The following is a 14,034-nucleotide window of genomic DNA, read 5'->3' as shown; positions in this document are numbered from 1 at the left end:
AGATTCACATAGTTACCACAAGCAGAGAGTGCTGAGTCACACCCACTTATTCTTACCCAACTAAGTCCACTGATCGGAGCAGAGTGGGTCAACAGTGATTTTCCAGCCCACTACAACTAGTTGGATATTGGGATATATTAGCTATTAACTTAAATAAATAAGTTCTAAATAGTGAGAGTCAGAATTAGCTGTCGTGCACTGCCCAGCCCATACTTAGGGACACTACAGGAATTAGCAAAGGCAATGACCTTGGATGGCAGCTCTGAGACAGTGCGTGACTGCTATTCCAGCAATAGACAAAAGCAAATGGCCAAATTTAATGGACCCCAAAACAGTGTATTGAAAAGACTATTCAGCAGTAGAAAAGTGGAAGAAATGTGAAGTAAACCAAGATAATGATGGAGTATGGACAATTGGAGGGAAACCAATACTACAAAAGAGATATATAATTACTGTGGCTTGATGGTTCCATGAAATGACTCATGAGGGAGGAGAGGCAATAGTTAATCAGGTACAGAAAGTATGGGAAACACCAGGAAATTATGCTGCTGCAAAAACAATCACCAATGACTGCCTGACTTGTCAAAAGTTTTTGAGTACCAGGCCAAGCTTAGTTAGGGGGGCAACCATTTGCCAACTTCCCTCTTCAGCAACTGCAAGTAGATTGCACAGATATGCCGTCCGCTAATGGATACAATCATATGCTTGTAATAGTAGATCAACTGTCAGGCTGGGTGGAAGCCTTCCCAACAAGAAAAGCTGACATAGTAAAAACTTGATTGAAAGAAAGTATACCTAGATATAGGGTTCCAAAATCAGTTCAGAGGGATGTAGGTGCTCATTTTACAGCAAATATAATCAATCAACTATACATATTACTAGGAATAGAAAGTAAGTTACATACACCATACCATCCACAGTCTTCAGAACAAGTGGAAAGAATGAACAGAACATTAAAAGAAAAGATAGCAAAAATATGTTCACACACTAAGTTAAAATGGCCACAAGCACTAACCTTAGTTCTACAGGATGTTCAAAATACTCCATGACAACCTGTAGGACCAAGAACAGCAGAGCACCTTGCTATATCAGCGTAAGACCAGCCTTTGGATGGAGATGAATGGTTGACCCAAAACATTTTATATATGCAAAAAGTGTTTTCAAGATAAAAAGAGATAGACCAAATGGTGCCAGCCCATATCACCTGAAAAATAGGTACATGATATACAGCCAGGAGACAAAGTCTTAATTAAAGTGTTTTCCTGAAAATCAAAATTGGAACCAAAGTGGGAGGTGCCATATACTGTCTTGCTGTGTTCCTATTTTGCTGTTCAAGTATTAGGAAAAGAAAATTGGATACAATTGATCTCACATCAAAAAAGTTGTGGATAGCCAAACCAGCTGCTCAATGACAGATTCCCGAAAAGCAACAAAGAATGAAGGGGGATATTTCACTCCTCCTGAAGCTGTCTGCTCTAATAAACAGTACATCATGGCTAAGTATAAAATGAAAAAGAATGGGTGTCAAGTCCGGCCATGTTGTGCCTGTTACCAATACTTACCCATGTATGTACTAAGAATGATCTCACAATTTGAAAGATTTCAGAGTTTGTTCAGCATATTAGCAGGAATACTTAATAAAAGCAAAGGGAGGATTGTTGAGATACACTAGTTATTTAGCTTAAATAAGTCAGTTTTAGATAGCTTGAGACAGATTTATAATATTGTATGGTTTATTTTGCTGTTTGACTAGCTTTACTTGCTTAGCATCAGCAGCTTAATTTGCTGAAGCCTTATGCCATAAGCTGTGGACTTTCACCTCAATATGCTTTTTGCTGGAATAAAGTTAGTTTTCTCAGTAATTTTTCTAGAAGCTGGTAAAGGGCTGTGTTTTCTCTTTAATGTGAGAAGAATGTTTTTAACACAGTGGTGTTTTAGCTGTTGCCAAGTAATGTTTATTCTAGATCTGGGACTTTTTAGTGTCCCATGCACTGCCAACAGGCTATGGTGAAAGAAGCACAAACCAGAAGATAAGGAGGCTACTACTGTCAGCAGAAGCTGTGAGTCGTAAAAACAAGAACAGTTAACGGCCTGCCTCTGTGAAGGCAGAGAAAGAATCCAACAAGGTGTTAGAAGACCCCAGATAAAAAAATCACCATTGGGCTAAAAAGGCACGAGGAGTGTGTGCATAAATCATAATTACTAAAGGACTTTTTTGTTCGGGTTCCCTCTCCAGAGGCACCCAGCTCAAGCTGTTCCTTTTGCTGTACCACATAGTTGTTAAATTATTTTTTCCTGGAATCAGATGACTGAGACTGCTGTGGGAGACCTGGGGCTGAGCCTGAAGGAGGAGGAAGCACACCCTAGAGCAAGCGTGTATGTGAGCAAGGAGTCAAAAGGAGCATCTCTGTTCTTACTGGAGTTGACCGTTGCAAAGGGGCTCCAGTCCCAGGAGTCTTGGGTAGTATGTGTGCAGTCCCTTAAATGGTATGTGGATGTTCGAGCAGCAGCTTCTCCACTAACACACATGTACATTTTGGATGGGTATGGTCAAAGAGCTGGTATGCTTCTGTAGGAAACATGATATTCATACTAAATTTATTTCTTTACAGCTGAGCCCCAAAAGGCAAAACCCAGTTACAGTAGCATAGGCAAAACTGTATCATACACATCCCTGCTTCTTGAATGTACCTCAGAATGGTAAATTCCCCTCACAAAATTGTATATGACTTTTTACTGATAAACAGCTTTGTATTATAGGGTTACAAAATTTTTCAGCAGCATTAGTCACATGTTAAATTACCACAAAACCAGGTAATTTCTGCACATGTATTTCTTTATCAGTTTGTTCTCTGTCATGGGCTTTGTTACGCCTGTGGTTTTTTGTGTATCTCTGTGTCTTTTTACTGTAGTTGTTGCCATGTGAGAATAAGAGTTTATTCTGCATGGCCTTGGCATGACTTTGAAAAAAAATAAAAAAGCTCTGTCTTAAAGTCTCACTTCTTAAAAACATCAAAGCTATATTTCAAGTGAAACTATTCCATTAATTGTATAAAAAAGCTTCTGCATTTGTTAGGGAAAATCAGAAGCTAGTCTGTGATAAAAGGCAGAACGATGCTAGTTCAAGTGAAGAGACGTTTAAAATAGGGATATGCTGTTGTTGCACATCATCAGTAGCAGTGAGCACACTAAGCTGAATAAAGCAGAGAAAAAATCCTTCATAGTATCCTGGGTGAATAAAGGGAGAGATGTAAATACGTAGATTTCAAGACTAAGTTTACAGAATCTCAAAGGGAAGGAGCTGAGCAGGGAGACAGCTATAGTGTATAGACATGAAGGCTGGGGACAACCTTCAAGTCAAATATGAATATCAAGTCAACTATGAATATCAAGTCAAATATGAATATCATGACTATTAGATCTGTTTTCCACTGCTTGCATGGCAGTACAGATTTGGTCCAGCTTGAGATCAGGTACAGAATCACTTTTCATCTAGAAACCTTTGACTTAGCAAGGTTTTTCTGCCACAGATTTCTTTTTTACTACCTAGAAAATATAAAAAAATAGTAAGAGCATTATTGTTCTTATCAAACATTGAAACAATAAAAATAAACAAAGCATAGGTCAGGACCTGCATCAGACATAAATAAAAAAAAAAAAAAAAAAAAGAAAAGAAAAAAAAAGGAGTTTCTGTTGTTCTTTTTTTTCACTAGCACCAGTGTGTGCTAGTAAACTGAAGGTGTATGTACTGGATCTGCATAGTTATGATCAGTTGTATGTAACTGCCTTAGTAAAAATGCACATTACGATTGCCACTGCAGTGTTTTGCCACTTCTTCCCTGCCTCTCTGTTTTGTGTGCTGTAGTTTTGCTGTCTTCATAACAGCACTCTGTGCCCGTTCCCTGGTTAACTGTGTTTGGCCACTTGGTTCTTAACTCTTCAAATATTTTTTTTTTCTTCTGTCAGAGAGAACAGTTTGCTATCAGTAGCATTTCTTTCATATCAGGACCAGATCTGCTGTGTATGTGCACTCTTCAGGAGGCACATACTAAGAATTCAAAATTTTCACTGCAAATATGGACTCAGGCTATCAAAGCTGTGTGTTCCTAATGAAAAATTATCCCTGTATCCAAAGAGAAAGCCCTCCTCTTCAGGAGGCAGGTGACTTCTTTCATTAAAACAGAGCATATTTCTGACATATTTTCTCTTCTCCAGTGTCAAAGAAAAGCTGACTAAGTATTCCATATGACAACTATCCCAAAAATCCTAGCTATCTGGGTAGGAAACGCATGTCACAAAAGTGCAGTAAAGATTATTTTTTTTTTTTCCTTCAGAAAAGGAAGATTAAAGATGATGTGTGTCTCTCCCCACAGATAAACATGACAGGAGAACTAGTGACAACTGATATGGAAAAGGCTGAAGTACTCAACTTATTGGATTGTTCAGGTTTTTTTCTTTTTTATTTTTTCCTCAGTTTTCATTGGTAATCACCATTCCCACATCTCTCAAGCCTCTGAACCTCAAGGCAGGGGTCGGGGGTACAAACTCCCTTCCATTGTAAAAGATCAGATTTGAGACCATTTGAAGAATATGAACATGCACACAATTCTATAAGGCCTGATGAGATGAACACCAGGGTCCTGAGCGAATTGGCAGATGCAGTTGCTAAGACACTCTTCATCATATTTGAAAAGTCATTGCAGTCAGGTGAAGTTCCCAGAAACTGGAGAAAAGGAAATATCACAGACATCTTTATAAGAGTAGTAAAGAGGACCCTGTGACCTGAAGACCAGTCAGTCTCACCTGAGGGCCTGTTAAGGTCATTGAACAGATACTCCTAGAAGCTATGTCAAAATATATGGAAGACAGGGAGGTCATTAGAGACAGCAAACATGGCTTCACTATGTGGTATCATAGAGGTATGTTCTTACCTTTAAACTGAAGAAGTATGGATTTGATGGATGAGTTGTTAAATGGGTAAGGAATTGGCTGAATAGCTGTACCCAAAAACTTACACCAAATGGCTCCGTGTCCAAACGAAAACCAGTAATGAGTGAAGGAAACCAGTAATGAGTCACGTCCCTCAGCGGTCCATACTGGGGCAGATACTGTATCGGTGCCATAGGTAGTGGGATTGAGTGCACACTAAGCAACTCTGTGTATGACACCAAGCTGAGTAGTGCAATTGATTCGCTAGAGGGAAGAATGTTGACAGCCTTAAGGAGTGGCCCTTATGAAACCCATGAAGGGCCAGCAGGTCAAAGGAGGTGAAACTCTTCTTCACTCTCATGGGACCCCACCTGGAGTAGTGCATCAAGCTCTGGAGTCCCCAGTACAAGACATGGATCTGTCGGAGCAGGTCCAGAGGAGGGCCACAAAAATGGTCAGAGGGCTCGAACACCTCTCATATGAAGACAGGTTGAGAGAGTTGGGGTTTTCAGCCTGGAGAAGCAAAGACTACAGAGATACCTTATTGTGGCCTTTCAGTACATGAAGGGAGCCTATAAGAAAGATGGAGAAAGACTTTTCAACAGGATCTGTACTGACAGGACAAAGGACAATAGTTTTAAACTGAAAGATGGTAGATTTGGATTGGACACACAGAAGAAATTTTTGATGATGAGTGTGGTGGGACACACTGGAACAGGCTGCCCAGGGAAGCTGTGGATGCCTCATCCATGGAAATGTTCAAAATTAGGTTGGATGAGTCTTTCACTTGATCTAGTGAAAGATGTCCCTACTCACAGTTAGTCTACATGATCTTTGAAAGTCCCTGTCAGTGCAAATGACTCTACGAAACTCAGCAACTTTCCAGACATTGAGTTTCCATATCAAGACGCAGTTTAATTTTGGAAGACAGATCTAGTAGACCAGATGAAATTTGGTGTATAATTTAGAATCACCTAGGAGGGAAGAAGTCAGGGAATTAGGCTCCAACCTTGCTTCACTTTATTAGATGATTTTCTGTCGGTAGTAGAAAAACAGTGTTATGAACAAGTATGTATCTTCTTAGTTTTTTAAAAAAAGCATTTCCAAATGGGTTCTGACATGAAGATGCATGGAGATAGGCAGCAAGAGACAGGGGGAATATATGTAGCCACAGATTCCTGGGCAGAAGAAGCTCAGTATGGAGTAGGGTTATAGTACGAAGCTCTAACTTTTTTTTATCCCATGGAAAATAATAAACAAAATTAAAAGCAGAAACAAAACCTCAGCAATTCCAGAGCTTCACAACTTTATCAGGGACTGGATGGGGAGGTGATTTGGTGAAGCTCAGGATTGTCCGTTAGCCTTATAGCAGGGATCTGCAAATTGTAATAACTTCCGTTGGGGCCTGTGATATGGTCAGTTTCCCAAGGATTGAACAGACTAAAGAACTGGATTTTCACAGCAAGGTGGGTTCATTGAGCTCAGCAGGTAGTGCTAAACTACCCTATTAGCAACATCCTGGTGAGGATACAGCTACTTTACTCTTGAAATCTCCTGTAAACAACAGAGGACCTGACTACAGAGTGCACAGCTTCTCTCAGAAGCCTGGTCTTCCACAGCGTTACAGTTATGGTCCCTGAACCTCCCTCCCTGCAAGGAGCAAAGTGGCTTTAGGAAAGAGAACACCATGAGCTTAGCCTTCGCATCCCCACTGTGCTCCAGAATTCTTGCCGTAGCCCAATCTAGGATACTGTCAAGTTCCATGTGGAACAGGACACTTGTACTAGTTTGAGCCTTTAGGATGTCTCCTTCAGAATCTCGATGCTTGTTTTGGCGCACTGGATTTCCATTGCGCCTATGCTGAAGAGACTGTGCATGAGCAACATTCTAGACTACATTATTTTCTCTTGCCAATAAACGGCCACTGGAACAGTGATATCTTTGCTAGAAGATGCGATATGCATCTGTGACCTATGAAAAGGTATAGATTGATTGTTGATTAATCTTATGTTGTATCTTTATGAAAGGGCACATAACATAAAGCAGCTCAGCTTCAAAGGGACCAAAAAAAAAAAAAAGAGGAAACAAAAAAGCCACCAACAACGGGGCAGCAAAAGTACTGGAAACTTTTCACCCAATCATTTCAGGTCGAAAGCCAACTACCGAATGATTTTTTGTTAAGTACTGTTTCTTGTTTTCAACAGTACTACCTCAAAAGAGTTTTATCCCCCAAGAAGCAAACCCAGAGTTTAATACCTTCCCACCGAATGACAAAACCGCCTTTCTTTTTACATATTTAATTTTTCAGTGACTGAAAAAGCTACTCTGAGTCCACCACCACAAGAACAGAAAGTGCAGTAAAAGTATTAGTCCAAAGAACCAATTTATCTTAAAAAGAATTAAAGTAGAGCACGTAATGGTGAAACTCCCCACTAGCGTACCTTAACACCTAAATACTCCTTGAGAAAAAGTTCAGAAAAGGAGGTAAATGGAAGGGAGAACAAAATTTAGGAAGCTTAGAATTTTGCAGAAAGACAATTGGACAGATTTTCCTCCAAGCTGCTCCATTAAAAATAAATAAATAATAAAAAAAATATTTAAAGTTTTAAAGTCACATATGAGAAACGATGGAACCAGGTGAAACTGCAATACATAACACATACCCATATTTAAAAAGCAAACAACAAAACCCAAACCAAACCCAATCCAACCTAAATCAACACCAAAAATATCTCAAACCAACCAACCCAAAACAAACAATCACAGTGAAAAATCAAAGAGTAATTTATTGAAACACACCAAAAAAAAGCTTATGTAAGCTATTAGACACAGATCCAACGTCTTTGCTTTGTTTCTGTCTAAAAAGCAAACGGCCGTACCGAAAAATAGCAGGAATGCATAAGTTCTTCTACCGAAAGAAGGTAAGCTTATGGGAAGCTCGCCTTTATTGGCCAGCAGGGTGCGCGATGGTGAGAGTGGGGAAATCTGGGGGACCCCAGGCTCCGCCCCTCCTCCCTGCAGTTTTCAATCAGGTCGGGTCTTAGCATAGAAGAAGGCGGCTCTGCCAGCCCCACTTTACTTTAAGTAGCAACAGCTGCGGGATATCATGTCTGGGAGAGGTAAAGGCGGGAAGGGGCTCGGGAAAGGGGGCGCTAAGCGCCACCGAAAAGTGCTGCGCGACAATATCCAGGGCATCACCAAGCCGGCCATCCGCCGCCTGGCTCGGCGTGGCGGGGTGAAGCGCATCTCTGGGCTCATTTATGAGGAGACGCGCGGCGTGCTGAAGGTCTTCTTGGAGAACGTGATCCGCGACGCGGTCACCTACACGGAGCACGCCAAGAGGAAGACTGTGACCGCTATGGACGTGGTTTATGCTTTGAAACGCCAGGGTCGCACTCTCTATGGCTTTGGCGGCTAAAGGTTTTCGTTCCCAGAATATTTTCCGAACCGAACCCAAAGGCTCTTTTAAGAGCCACCCATAATTTCCTGAGAAGAGCTGTGACATTGTTTTCCGTGAAGCATCAGAAGCATTTGGTATGGCTTCTTTTAACGAAATACTCTTTTAAGGGCCTTCTGGTTTGCCAAGTACGATCTAATTTTGCTGTTACTTGTAAAGTTGTCTGTTGTGCGAGGAGCTTTATTCACTTTACTGTTATATTCCCTTAGGAACGTTATACCCCAAGAGCCATCATTCTAAGTGCCCTTTGTAATAAAAACTCACATGTGCTTGAATATTGAATTAGCTGGAATATTGTTCAATGTCTTCTACTTTATCTACTCTCACTTAAATGAAAATTTTACTCACTGCAAGGAAGAAGAGAAAACAATTTATCACCTGGGGAATAAACATGAAAGTTGCTCTGAGATGAACCTTTGCTTTCTGATACTTCAAATAAATGTTTGTTGGTTGTTTTTTTTTTTTTATTTTAACCTGTCTTTAGTTTCTTGTTACTGATTTCTTTAAAGCTATTTCAGGAGTAAACCAACAGTTCTCAGAATTCTTTGAGGTGGTGTGGGGGGGGTGGACCTTGAAGAAAAATTATGTCCTTGACAATGTATTTCAATAAAATAAGTCGAAAGATGTCCCGTGCAAGGGGCTTTTATAATTCTCATGACACAAAAAATTCTCTCACCTAATGTGTGTTACTAAAGTATTAGTGTTTTATTTCCTTCATCACTGATGGAAAAACAAACAAAAAAAAACCACAAACAAAAAAGCAAATTAAATAATGCACGAAGTCTGTATTCCCTTGTAGAGGCCTTAATTTCCCAAATAAGTTTTCTAAGTGTTGTCAAAATCACAATTTTACCTACGATATCTCCTGCCCAATTTCCTAGATAAAATAAACCGACAAAAAAGTAGCTTAAAAGATGCATCTCGATTGTTACAGGCCATTACATACTTGCTACAGCCCTGCATTACAAAAAAAAAGAAAAGCACTATTATGGGCAACTCCTGAATTTGAACGTCCATATGGCTTTTAACCTACCCGGAATCTGGCGGAGAGAGAAAGCCCGAAAAGCAGAAGGGATGAGACCTCTGTGCCTGCAGTACCAGCCCCCCGAGGCTTTGGGACTCGCACCGAGGGAGTCGGGACTCTAAGTGGGGTCGCGGTGAGAGTACAAATGGGTGTCTGTGAGGGTAGCACTGAACTAACACAGCTTTCTTGGGCCCAGGCTAGGATTACACAGTAGCCAATGAGATCGCGCTTCCAGGCGTCCAATCAAAGGCGGGATAGGTCTATAAATATCGACATCGGGCGTTTGGTTTGTTCAGTTCTCTGTGTTGCAGGGGAGGGGATTGAGCTGGTCGACTATGGCGCGTACGAAGCAGACTGCCCGTAAATCGACCGGCGGGAAGGCGCCCCGCAAGCAGCTGGCCACCAAGGCTGCCCGCAAGAGCGCGCCGGCTACGGGCGGCGTGAAGAAGCCGCACCGTTACCGTCCCGGCACGGTGGCGCTGCGCGAGATCCGGCGCTACCAGAAGTCGACCGAGCTGCTGATTCGCAAGCTGCCCTTCCAGCGCCTGGTGCGCGAGATCGCGCAGGACTTCAAGACCGACCTGCGGTTCCAGAGCTCAGCCGTGATGGCGCTGCAGGAGGCGAGCGAGGCCTACCTGGTGGGGCTCTTCGAGGATACCAATCTGTGTGCCATCCACGCCAAACGTGTCACTATCATGCCCAAGGACATCCAGTTGGCGCGGCGCATTCGTGGCGAGCGCGCCTGAGGCTCCTGCCGCAGCCTCTCTAGCCGACACCAAGCAGCTGATACCGACCCAAAGGCTCTTCTAAGAGCCACTCCATGCACGCTGTAAAGAGCTGTAGCACTGCTTTTTAAAATAAGTGCTTTAGAGTAATCAACATTTTTCTAGTCAGTTTTATTTTATGGCTTGTTTTTTTTTCTTTTTTGGGGGGGGGGGGTGCTTTTTTTTGTGGTTTTGTGTTGTTTTTTTTCTCGTGTGTCTTTTGTTGGTTTGGTTGGGTTTTTTCTGTTTGGGATTTTCGTTTCTTTGTTTTTTGTGTGTGTGGTTGTGTTTTTCTTTTTGTTCTCCATTTATTACTTTAGCGTTTGTTCCTATGCAATCATCTTTTGTAAAGCCCACAAGGCTGCAATATCCCGTGGTGTTTTGCAAATACTGAAGGGGAGCGACAGGCACTTCATGAACACCCGTAGGTATGGAAACGCTCAACTTGGAGGGGGCAGGCTGAGGCCTATTAGTTTAAGGATGGTGAGCCGAGAATATCTGGTTTCTGAGTGGGGTGTTTATGTTCCTGACTGTGGACTCAACAGCTCTGAGGGAGGTGCAAAGGAGGAACTTGGCTGGAGAAAAATATGTTTCCTGGAGGAAGAGGGGGAGTGGTGGTGATTGGGAGGAAGGTGGTTTTTTGCAAGAGATTTATGAAAGTCTTGAAGTGGAAAATTGTTTCTTCCAATAATGCATGTACATGTTTGTCATTAAACTTTCTCAGGTAGTAGTCTCTAGATTTTACGCAGTCAGAAAACATGCAGAGGCCTTAGTTTCATCTGGTCTAGTGGAAGGTGTCCCTGCCCATGGCAGGGGCTTGGAACTGGATGACCTGTAAGGCCCCTTCCAACCTAAGCCGTTCTAAAATTCTATGTTTTCTTTTAGTGGAAACCAAAACCATTCTATGATTTCTGCAGTCAGATTTCTAGGATGCTTGCAGGATATATACAGGTAGCTTTCATTCTCCCTTATAAAGACCTACTTTTGCTCAGATTATTACCATTGCACTCATAGGAGTGACCAGTCTAACAAGAGCCTGAGCATTAAAATAGGAAGTTAAAAACTTGGGCCTCAGATTCATTATGGAGAATAGTTTTTTCTCCCATTATTTTGGGAAACACCTTACCAGCTTCTCCCCACCTGTGTTACCAAGTAAGGAGTGGAACGGCTGTGCAGTCTCTAGTGAACAGAGGAGCTGGTCTATTTTTGATTTTGTGTCTTTGAAATAGAACGTATATTGTTGCAATTGGGTCAGGGTTTCTTTAAGATTTCACAGTTTATTTGCATGTAAATTAAAAACTTTTCTGAGTTTGAAATGAAACAGAATGAAAGGTAAATGATACAGAAAGAAAATATTGGCTTTTTTAATTGAAGCTCTATGCTACAGCGTGATCGAGATTTCTTCTTCTCCTGAAAGGCAGCATGGTGTGAGAAGAGACTTTTCACTTACAGCCAGGGGACTGAAGAAAACTTCCCAACAGGCCATACAACTTCTGTGTCTATTAAAAGTCAGATAAGAAAAGCATAATCTCAAATCTTGCTTTTTACTGATTTAGTTGTCCAAGAACATATTTAATGTTAACCAGAAAATAATTAAAAAAAAGGGGAATTTTGTCTTATTTTTAACCACCTTGTTAACACTCTGAGATCCTACCCCAGTCCTTCTTAGCTATTCTACTAGGCAGCACTGATAAAAGACCTGGGGGAAAAAAGACAAGCTATTACCTACTCATCATTTCTGTTGAATCATTTTCTCTTTCACTTTTGAGAGCAGATTCTGGAGCCTGGTATCAGTGAGGGGTCCTTACACAGCTTCTGTGCATTATAAGCAGATGTCAGTGTCTGTTTCTGTGTGTTCTTTTTTGTTCTGTATGGGATTTCTGTGAACTTCCTCTTGACTTAGTTACAATTGTAACAGTCTGAGGTTTTAGCCTTTGCTTTTGCTAAACACAAGGTGGTGCCTAGAAACAAACTTAATTTCGGTTACTAATACACTGCCAATGTATAACAACAATTAGAATGAGGATGGAGCCTACTGAAGTGTTAGAAACAAACAATTAATTTTTAAATTATAATAATATAATTCCTTTCAAATCAGACCTACAGGCACAGCCTGTGATATTCTGTCAGGGGCAATTCTGCTTTCAACTTTATAAGATTGACACTCCTTACTCTGCAAGTGGTGATGTACAAAGAGATTAATAGAGTATTTCAGTTGGGAGCTACCACAGTCATTTAGTTGAACTAGAGTTTTTTTGTTTGACTTACCACATTGTCGGCACCACAAAAAAATATGGAGAAAGCCAGGTGGTGTTGAGCAGAGGGGACTGGGATAGAAAAAAAGGTGAACAGATACTGAGAAGAATTATAATTTGTGAGTGAGGAAAAATCATGTATATGTTCTTTCAGAACATATAGAATATGTACATATGTATTATAGAATCCTAGAACAGTTTGGGTTGGAAGGGATCTTAAAGCTCTTTCAGTTCCACCCCCCTGCCATAGGCAGGGACACCTTCCGCTGGACCAGATTGCTCCAAGTCCTGTCCAGCCTGGCCTTGAATGCTGCCAGGGATGGGGCAGCCACAGCTTGTCTGGGCAACCTGTGCCAGTGTTTCACCACCCTCATAGTGAACATTTTATTTTCCTAATTTCTAAGCTAAATGTCCTCTCTTTCAATTTGAAGATACTGCTCCTTGTCCTGTGACTACATGTGCTTGTAAGAAGTCCCCCCCCAGCTTTCTTGTTGGCCCCTTTAAGTACTAGAAGCTGCTCTAAGGTCTCCCCAGGGCATTCTTTTCTCCAGCCTTAACAATGCCAACTCTCTCAGCTGGTCTTCATAGTGCTGGAGGCCCCAGAGGTGAATGCAGTACTTCAAATTAGGTCTCACAAGAATGGAGTAGAGGGGAAAATATATGTAATCTATGAGTATATGCGTTTATACCTACATCTTTTTGCTATGATTATTTCTTGCATCAACCTTAGTTTACTTCCTGTGTATTTTTTTCTGAATCACCCTATGAAACTTCCTGCAGACTTCCTCTGATGATCAAATATCTGAATTTTCATTTCAGACTGATTTGGGGGGCTTAATATCTACAGAAGCATATTGGATAGGCCAGACTCTGTTACCAAGGACAGTGGAGAAGGTGTTGTGACAACAAAGAAGGGAAAATATAGGAGTCCAAATGCTTTATTTGTGAATAAACAGATAAGATGAGTTCTCTGGAATATTAAAGCAGTCAGAGTCTGCAAGATTTGACACAATCAGCCAAGAAACTGAAGTGAACTAAAGGCCAACTGTTATTTCTTAATGACAAGCCTTCATTGAATCAAGTAAGTTTTGATCTTCTGTTTCCATGTGTTTTCCTCTACTGGCTCCACCTTTTGCTTATTATAAAGTACAAAATGTTTGTCCTCAATTCTCAAAACCAAATCAGCATATTTGCTACAGGCCCCTCATCACTTGCAAAGCTGCCAAGGCCTGACAGCCCCTTCCTTTCCTCCCACCTGTTTTGGTCCCAAGCTACATCCACAAAGCTTTCCCTTGTGCCAGTACTCTCCACACATTTGTGAAAGAGGGGAGGGGACTTCAGAGGAACATTCACCAGGCTCTCTTTCCTTTTTCCAAGCTCTTTCTGACCGTAGCTCCAGCCTTTCCTTGAAGTCATAAAACAAGGAAAATTAAGAACACAAATGACAATTAGTCTAATTTATTGAATATTTCATTTAAATTCATAGCATCAGTCTTTTTATCTTAGCTCTTTTGCTTTCTTGATGTGATACTTAGGTAGGGCATTTGGGTATCTAGCTAGCAGTGTTACAATTTTAAGAGATCAGAGTAAAAGCATCCTAGAGAG

General features: G+C 41.2%; 2 protein-coding genes across 2 annotated transcripts; both read left to right on the top strand.

The window, feature by feature from the left end:
* Positions 1 to 8,035: 8,035 nt before the first annotated feature.
* Positions 8,036 to 9,410, top strand: LOC308219181 (histone H4; the record flags this gene model as incomplete). The annotated part of the gene is made up of 1 exon (XM_080613783.1): positions 8,036 to 9,410. The coding sequence occupies one exon, from the start codon at positions 8,036 to 8,038 to the stop codon at positions 8,345 to 8,347; it is 312 nt and encodes a 103-aa protein (XP_080469909.1). The 3' UTR covers positions 8,348 to 9,410.
* Positions 9,411 to 9,744: 334 nt separating this feature from the next.
* On the top strand, positions 9,745 to 10,231 carry LOC308230876 (histone H3.2). The gene has a single exon (XM_080635865.1). It carries the CDS (start codon positions 9,746 to 9,748, stop codon positions 10,154 to 10,156), a length of 411 nt encoding a protein of 136 aa, XP_080491991.1. The 5' UTR covers position 9,745; the 3' UTR covers positions 10,157 to 10,231.
* The last annotated feature ends 3,803 nt before the right edge of the window (positions 10,232 to 14,034 follow it).

This window comes from Psittacula echo (assembly GCF_963264785.1).
Source record: "Psittacula echo genome assembly, chromosome: 1".
Classification (NCBI taxonomy): Eukaryota; Metazoa; Chordata; class Aves; order Psittaciformes; family Psittacidae; genus Psittacula; species Psittacula echo.
Note: the sequence above shows the minus strand (reverse complement) of the source record. Positions and strands in the feature narration are given on the sequence as shown.

Coding starts and splice junctions, on each gene's coding strand:
- LOC308230876 (XM_080635865.1), top strand. CDS start 9,746: ATGGCGCGTACGAAGCAGACTGCCCGTAAATCGACCGGCGGGAAGGCG.